General features: G+C 48.0%; 1 protein-coding gene across 1 annotated transcript; it reads right to left on the reverse strand.

Annotated features, from left to right (window-relative positions):
• Nucleotides 1-2,409: 2,409 nt before the first annotated feature.
• On the reverse strand, nt 2,410-4,902 carry SOX17 (SRY-box transcription factor 17). The gene is made up of 2 exons (XM_075920701.1): nt 4,308-4,902; nt 2,410-3,729 (listed from the first exon to the last, which is right to left on the reverse strand). The coding sequence occupies exons 1-2, from the start codon at nt 4,603-4,605 to the stop codon at nt 2,810-2,812; spliced, it is 1,218 nt and encodes a 405-aa protein (XP_075776816.1). The 5' UTR covers nt 4,606-4,902; the 3' UTR covers nt 2,410-2,809.
• Between the last annotated feature and the right edge of the window lie 3,871 nt (nt 4,903-8,773).

The following is an 8,773-nucleotide window of genomic DNA, read 5'->3' on the forward strand; positions in this document are numbered from 1 at the left end:
TCAGAGAACTATCTACAATGACTTCAAGCTCTCTTTCTTCAGTAGTAACAGCTCATTTAGACTCCATCATTTTATAGTTGGGATTATGTGCATTATTTTGCATATAACAATATTGAATTTCATTTGCCATTATGTTGCCAGCCACGCAGTTTTGTGAGATCTTTTGAAGCTCTTCCTTCTGCCTAGGACTATCCAGAATAGTTTTGTAATATCTGCTCATTTCACCACCTCACTATTTACCCCTTTTTCCCGATCATTTATAAATATATTGAATAGGACTGGTCCCAATACAGACCCCCTCAGGGGCAATACTATTTACTTCTTTCCATTCTGAAAATTGTCCGTTTATTTATTTCCTTTCTTTTAGGCAGGTGCCAATCCATGAGAGGACCTTCCCTCTTATCCCATGACAGTTTACTTTACTTAAGAGCCTTTGGTGAGGGACCTTGTCAAAGACTCTGAAAATCTAAGTACACTACATCCACTGGATCCTCCTTGTCCCATGCTTGCTGACCCCCTCAAAGAACTAGGGTGGCGAGGCATGATTTCCCTTTGCAAACACCGTGTTGATTCTTTCCCAGCAAATTATGTTCATCTATGTATCTGACAATTCTGTTCTTTACTATAGTTTCAAGCAGTTTACCAGGTACTAAAGTTAAGCGTACTGACCTGTAATTGCCAGGAACACCTTGAGCCCTTTAAAAACTGGTATCATATTAGCTATCCTCCAGTCATTTGGTAAAAAGCTGATTTACATGCTAGGCTTCAAATTACAATTAGGCTACTTCTACACTACAAGGTTTTTGCTCTGTTTTTGTGCAAAAACCTGTGGAGCATCCACACCTAAAGTGTGTTTTTGCACAGGAAAATCTACAGTCAATCAACAGAACAGAGGGCTTTTTGTGGTGTAGGTAAACCTCCGCCTACGAGGCATAACTCCTTTTTGCGCTACAGCTCTTGCACAAAAAGACATGTGTGAATGCTCTGCAGGGGCTTCTTGTGCAAAAAGAGCCTATCCAAAAAAGCACAGTTCTTTCTTGTGCAAGAAAATCCATGCAGTGTGGATGCTCTTTTGCACAAAAGAGATGCGCTTTGAGGTATGGACGCGCTCTTGCACAAGTTTTTGCACAAGAACTCTTCCGCAAAAGGTTTCTTGCGCAAAAGCCCTGCAGTGTAGATGTAGCCTTAATTATCAGTTATCCAGACTGAGATTCTTGCTCAACAGCAGGTAACATTATTTGTTCCTTAAAGACTCAGTCAGTATATGTAGGAACTTATTTAAATTGATTTTTGTTTGTTTGATGAAATATTTCATCAGACACTCCAATAAAATTCCAAAGTTCTTTCTAGAAATGTAATTTGGCTTTATGTTTGATATAGTTGGTTTTGATGCACCTATTTTTTTTCCTTCTGGCAGAGATGCACTTAAACAGAAACATTAGATCTGAAGCCAAGGAGAAACTCACATTTAAAGTTATTTGCTAAACTGGGATTCACTTCTACAAGTGAACAAGAACTTTACCTAGAAATCTTGTTCGTTATTTTTCCTTCAGCAGCAGTGGCTTCTGAGGTCCTGGGCAACTGTCTGAAGTCTATAAAAATAGACTAGCCTAAACCAGGCTGGGGCTACATTTACACTACATGCTTCTTGCGCAAGAAGCCTTTTGCACAAGAGTTTTTGTGCAAAAACTTCTTGCGCAAGAGCACGTCCACACCTCAAAGCACATCCATTGCATGTACACTCTTGCATAAGAAAGCTCTGATGGCCAATCTATGAATGGCCATCAGAGCATCTGTGCTTTTTCCCATAGGGGTTTCTTGCACAAGAAATCTCTCTGGGGGGTCCACACTTGCCTTTTTGTGCAATAGCTGTAGCGCAAAAGGGAGTTATGCCTCATAAAAGAAGGTTTACCTACACCAGCAAAAGCCCTCTCTTCTGCTGTTTAACTGTTGATTTGCACAAAAGCACATTTGAGGTGTGGACGCTCCACAGGTTTATGAGCAAATTTGTGCAAAAACCTTGCAGTGTAGACATAGTTCAGTCTGAACCTTAAGGCTAAGTCAGAGGGTACCCAAGTACAACAAAAAGAAAATATTTGGCCATAGGATATTTATTTGCTCTTCTAAAATGGTAAAATGTGCTGTTTACAGAAGCCAAAATAGTTCTGTATCCCAAGAATTGGTAAACAAGGTAGAGTAATTGGTCTGGCCCTTTCAGCACTAAGAGGGAACTTGCCAAGTAGCAGCCTTATTTCATTTCAGGGATTTCTTTGCCTACCAGAATGATGGTAGGAATAGCTTACATGCAAAGTGATTACATTTTTTCCTACATGATTTCTCTGCTTAGAGCAGGATTGAAGTTGGCATGATCTAAGAAATAACTCTACCAGTACAGACAACAAATGCATATGCAATCTCAGTGATTTATTTCTAAAGGTACAAAATAAGTCAGCCTTTTAAGGAGGCATTATTTTAAAAAGTTTAGCTAGTAAAAACATTGTGGGCCAGAGAGACCATTTTATCATTACTCTGGCAAAACTGACAGTAAGACATTGATATACAACATATGAACAAGTCGGAGGTCAGCCAGCCATACAAGACCCTCTTATAACAACTATGTTTTAACAAAAACAGACAAGAACATTTCGACCCAAAGTTGGTTGTTGGAAGCTCCAGGGAAGATTCCAATAAATAGCATAAATAGGAGCAAAGCGCACAGCGTCTGTACAAGGCTCCCCGTGTCCAAGGAGCCCGCCCCGGTGCCAGCTCCATCCCAGAGCCAGCGCGCTGGGGCCTGCCGGGCGCGCGCTCAGGCGTCTGGGTAAGTGCAGTAATACACAGCAGTACTTGCATCTGACACCACGGAGGAGATGGGCCCGTGGGCGTCCGGCGCAGGCAGGCCGGCTTCGTGGCCCTGGAAGTGGAGCCCCAGCTCGGGCTTGCAGGCGAAGTGCAGGTACTGCTCGAACTCGGTGCGATCCACGTCGCCCAGCAGCTCGTCCTGCGACAGGTGCTCCAGGGGCTCCCGGCACTGCTGCGCCTCGGGCGGCGGGGAGGGCTGGCAGGGCTGCGGCTGGAGCTGGGCGGCGCGGGCCGGGCCGGCGGGCGGGCACAGCTGCCCGTAGTAGGCGTGCAGGGGGCCCTGGCAGCCCAGCAGGCTCTGCAGCGAGCTGAGCTGCCCCAGAGGCTCGGCGCGGGGCAGGTGCCGGCGGAGCGCAGCGCTGGCCGGGCTCTCGGCCGGGTGCGCCGGGTAGTCGGGCGCGGGCGCGGCGGGGTAGGCGAAGGGCGCCAGCTGCTGACACTCGTCCTGCAGGGGCGGCGTGAAAAAGGCCGCCTCGGTCTCCGCCGCCTCCAGCGGGGAGGGGTCCGGCGTGGGCAGGGCGTAGCCGTCGAAGGCGGCCGCCAGGGGCTGGCAGTCCCGGTAGTGGCCCAGCGCCGGGGGCAGCGCGCTCTGCACGCCGGGGTAGCCCTGCTCCGGGTAGGGCAGGGCCAGGCTCTCCACGCACATCCTGCTGCCGCTGCCCTCGCTGGCCAGCCCGGCGCCCGGCGCCTCCGCCAGCCCGTGCGCCAGGAAGCCGCTTTCCACGCGCTTCAGGCGCTTCACCTGCTTCCGCCGCCGCGGCCGGTACTTGTAGTTGGGATGGTCCTGCATGTGCTGCACCCGCAGCCGCTCCGCCTCCTCCACGAACGGCCGCTTCTCCGCCAGCGACAGCGCCTTCCAGGCCTTCCCTGCGGGGCGAGACACGCGTAACCCGGGGGCCTCCCTGCGCGCGGCAGCCCGCGTCCTCCGCCCATTGCCTCGTGCGCCCCCCGCCCGGTCCCCGCAAAGCCCCAGCGCTCCCCTGTCCAGCGCCCCGCCGCCCCCCGTCCACCCTGGAATTGCCCCCACCCGCCCAGCGCTCTGTCCCCGCATTGCCCCAGGGCACCCATGTCCTGCGCCTGACCGCCCGCATCCCTCCAATTGCCACGCGCCCCCCAGCGCCGCCCCCATCCCAATAACGGGGAAGATTCTCCAGGTCCCATCGCTAACCCAGTCCCTGGGCAGGGGGCTTTGGTAACTAGTCCCGCGCCCTCTGAGCCTCCTGCTCCAGCCGGAGCCGCGCAGCCGCCGCGCCCTCGGCACAGGTACCAGCAGCAGCGCTCGGTGACTTGCCTTTGCGCTGCCGGGGCTCGACTGGAAGGGGGGGCGCTCCCGCACCCGCTCTGCCCCCTCCCCCCTGTGCTTCCCGCTGCTGGGCCGAGGCACGCGCAGGAGAAGCCCCCGGCCCGGCTCAGAGCCCGGCCACGGGTCATTAGCGGCCACTCACCCAGCATCTTGCTGAGCTCCGCGTTGTGCAGGTCCGGGTTCTGCTGCGCCAGCCGCTTGCGCTCGTCCTTGGCCCACACCATGAAGGCGTTCATGGGCCGGCGGATGCGGGACTCGCTTTTGGCCCGGCTACTCGCGGCCCCCGCCGGGGCCGCCTCACCCTTCACCTTGGCGTCTGCGAGGGGGCTCAGGGACTCTGCCCACTGGCAGGGGCCCAGGGCCGGCATCATGATGGGGAGCGAGCACCTGGCCTGCGTGTGGTCGTCGCTGCTGGCGTAGCCCGCATCGGGGCTGCTCATCTCCGGGCAGTCGGAGGCACCGGGAGGAGCGGGGCTGAGCCTGACCCGCCTCCGACCCCTCCCCGGCCACCAGCTGGAAGGCAAAAAGGGGCCGTCTGCGCCGGGCAGCCCCCGGCCTCTCGCCTGGCTCCGCGGGGGCAGCAGCAGGGAAAGCTCCCGGGTCCCGTGGTCTGGGCGCGGGGCTGACGCTGAAGCAGGATCTCTGGTGGGGGGCACCCGGCTCACTGTGGCAGCTGTCAGAGCGCGGCCCTATTTACCCGGAGCCGCGGCCAATGGGGGGCGGGGGCGGGCTCTGGGCTGGGACGGGGACAGGGGCTGGCCGCTGCGAGCGGGGAATGGAAGAGCCCCAGCTCCGCCCCTTCCAGCTGCTCTTTACCTGCCCAGGTGACAAGAGAGACAGCGCCGGGCGGGGACGGATTTTTCTGGGATTCAGAGCGAGGGGGATTTCCCCCCAAATATCGTCCATATGAGCAAATTATAAACAGATACTTACCTGCAGTCTTAACTATGGAGGCACTGAAGGTGGCTGTAATGGGATGAATAACGGGAAATATTTTATTTTATTTTATTTTATTTTATTTTATTTTATTTTATTTTGGTCCTGAAGATCATCTCATACATGGACTTTCTTCTGTGTTGTAACTTGACAAATCAACAGCTTCGACTTGGTTGTACTCGTATTAAAAAATAAGCAATACCCTAACTCAATTTATTGTACTTGAAACGTGTCCCCTGGTCATGTTTTATATCGAAATGTGAGTAATTAACATTAGAATTATGCCACTTTCTTTCTTAAATAAGTTATATCGGGTGATCTAACAATTACCTTTCACTTGGCTATACATTACATATTTTCATTATGGGTTTATTCCTGTTGTACTCAGCATCTCCATAACTATTTTTCGGAGAATCTACGCAGAATCATATTGCTTCCTCTTTCTGCGCTTTTCTAGACCATAGTATATGCAGCATATGTAAAACAGACGTTTTAGAAACAATTTACATATAGTGTGGGAAAGGATATCTTAAATATAAAAATCCGATCGGCGTAAACGAACATACATATACTGTTTGATATATTTTTAAATGCGCACTTTAATTATAATAGGACGAACAATCCAAACTGCAGTCTTCCCCACAGTTTAGTATTTGTTGTTTAAATGTGTTATAATTAAATGTATGAATACTATCCAAAAACATCAAGTGACATTAATCATTAGCTTGTCAGAGAGAGTCTTATTTAGATAAGGAAGTCTGGACAGCTATCGGCAAATAAATTGATATTGAATGAGTGAGTGAATTAATGACTCATGCTTTAGGTTAATTAAATCCATCTGGGTATTAAGTGCAACACTTTCCACCTTCACCCCCATTACCCCGCGATCAAATGTGCAACTTTTTGTCGTCTTCTCTCCATCAAATAGCTGGCGAGGTTGCCAGAGGAAATCACTGGATAATGGAAAACATATTCAGTGTTATTATTGGCTGGAGTGTCCAGAACTTTGGCGTTCAGGTGGCACAACTAGATCTGAACAGCGTTTTATTCTCCCCACATCTATAGTCTTTACATTAACATTACTCTAAATGACACAAATCAGGAATTTGCCCCCTTCTTACATGTTGGGGCATCGTACACTTTTATGTACAGAAAACTTCAAAGGCTTGAAGTGCACAAGAAAAATATTGCTATTTTACAGCCCAAGCCATCGTCCCTACATTTTCTATCTCGTGGTTTTGCATTAATTTAACAGGACCGGTATAGTACATGAATATAGAAATGAATAGTACAAGCACTCTGATTATGCCATGATATTGATGCTGATAGTTAATCCCTTTTTATTTTATCCTGCCGCTACATTTTCAAAAGTCAGCATGGGGTAGATTTTTTCAGGGAAAACACAATTGCATTTGAAACGATCTTGGGGAAGCTGGAGGTTTTGACAGTGAGATGCTCAGCATGCAGCATGCTGCGTGGAGCTGGTTATGGGTTTGCCATCTAAAAGCAGATGTAGATTTTCCTACGGAGGAGGGTATGATCCGCTTGACTCTCCGTTTTTCTCCTTTCCTAACAATGGAGTTGACTTTCAGCTGGTATAGAATGAATTACTGCATCTCTAGCAATATAGGTCTGCCTTTATTACAAACTTTCTTCACAAGGACTAGAAACATTGTTGCGTTTTAAATTGTAAATAGAATCTGCTTCCCAGTTGTGCATCGGAGTGCTCTCCTTGATACATTTGCACTGCAGAAACACAGAATACCTAAGAGGCTGACAGTGCAGTCCCCTGGAATTTACATACACTTAGGAAACAGAAACTATGGAGTAAAGTCATAGTTTACAGGCCAGTGCATTAATTAAAACACGTTTTGGTGAATACAGGCCAAAACTTGTCATTCCTTCAATGTGCCCTGGGCGCTGCTGTTAACTACTTCCTAGGATTTGATGCTTTCACGGACTCCACATGATGAAATCAGTGCAGATGGAGCTTCTACTCTGGATCACCACAACCTCTCTCCCTTTGCATTAGTAATATTGGAGCACAAAATGCCGAGAATAAAGAGGGACAAAGGAACTTACTGGGGGAAGGGTAGATATGCTATATGCTACATCTAAAAATACAAACGCAAATAAAAATGGTTGTTCTATACCAAATTCAGAAGTAGTAAATTATTTTTTAAATTGAATTTTTAAAGAATTATGGGATCTTCAGATGGAAGAGCTATCTACATGAGCAAGGAATGTATTATTAATTTATTGTAGATACATGACTCTCTGACTCTCTGAACTTCCTTCTTATGAAGAACAAGTATTAGGGAAATCAGGACAATAATTCAATTGTACATACAGCTGAGGATTTTCTGTGCACAGCTGAATATTTTGCTTTCTACACATTTCTTGAACTTTATTCTGACTGCCAGCCTTTGTCTTCTTGAAAACCTATGATGAAAGAGTAGCTTGGACAATATCTATACTAACAGAAAGTCACTAATTTTAAATGGAAATACTGAAAATGGCATGAATAGTTAAGGCACTAGAACAAGATTAAGTGCTCTTGGTTCAGTTCCTGGTTCTGCCACATACACCCTGTATGACCTTGGTAAGTCACCTAGTCCCAAACACTTAGGTGATTTAGCATTAAGCACCCAAGTAGTCTCACTGAGGGGAAGCCCCAACTGCACAGTTCACCATGCTACATACTGGACAAATAGTAGGTTACAGTTCTTGTCCTGTACAGCTTTCAGTCCAAAATGACAAGAGAGAAAATTGGTAGGAAAAAGGAAGTAACATTATTTTCATTTTACAAATGGGAAATGGGGAGGGCGGCTCATTCTTTTCCTCAATCTTGCAGGTATTTTATGGGTACATCTATGCAACAGCATTATTTTTTAATAACTAACATTATTTTGAAATAACAAAAAGTGCCTCTACACTACACACCTTTATTTTGAAATAGTGGCGAGCTGGAGGACTTCTTATTCCAACTCCTGTAACCCTCATTTTATGAGAAGTAAGGGAAGACAAAGGAATAATGTTCTTCCTTCGACATCCTGCTGTGTAGACGTACCCTATTATTCCTGTGGGTAGAGCTAAGCTTGTACTTATTTACAGAATTGGGGCCCCACCCTGCTACTAGCTCCTGTAAAATGTGCAAGAATGTAACTACATTAGTTGATAGTTTTTCCTCCTACCATTTGTCACTGGTATTGATTTAAACTATAAACTCTTCAGAGCAGGGATTATTTCTTGATGTGTATCTGTATGGTGCCTCCTTCTCTGGGGGTCCTGATTCATCACATTTATTATGCTAGAATCTCACAACCAACCAAGAAAGGGGCCCTAATGTGCTAGGCACTGTACAAACACACGGTAGTAGATAATCCCTGCCCCCAAAGAAGAGGTTAGGAGTTGGGAGTAAGACATACAACACACCGTCCCTTCCTACAATTTGTTCCAGCTTCTACCGGCCCTAACCTCCCATGCTACCCATCCCCATCCATTCCTTGCTCCAGTTCTTTCTGCTCTCTGCCCCAGCGCCTTTGATCCCCATCTATTCTCTAACTCTGCCCTTCCCCTCTATCCTACTCCAATCCCGGCTCTTCCTGCACCTGTCATGCCCCACCTCTGTTCTCCATTCCTATCGCTCATCTCTCTGCCTTTCCTCCCTCT

This window comes from Pelodiscus sinensis, chromosome 2 (genome assembly GCF_049634645.1).
Source record: "Pelodiscus sinensis isolate JC-2024 chromosome 2, ASM4963464v1, whole genome shotgun sequence".
In the NCBI taxonomy this organism is placed as follows: domain Eukaryota; kingdom Metazoa; phylum Chordata; order Testudines; family Trionychidae; genus Pelodiscus; species Pelodiscus sinensis.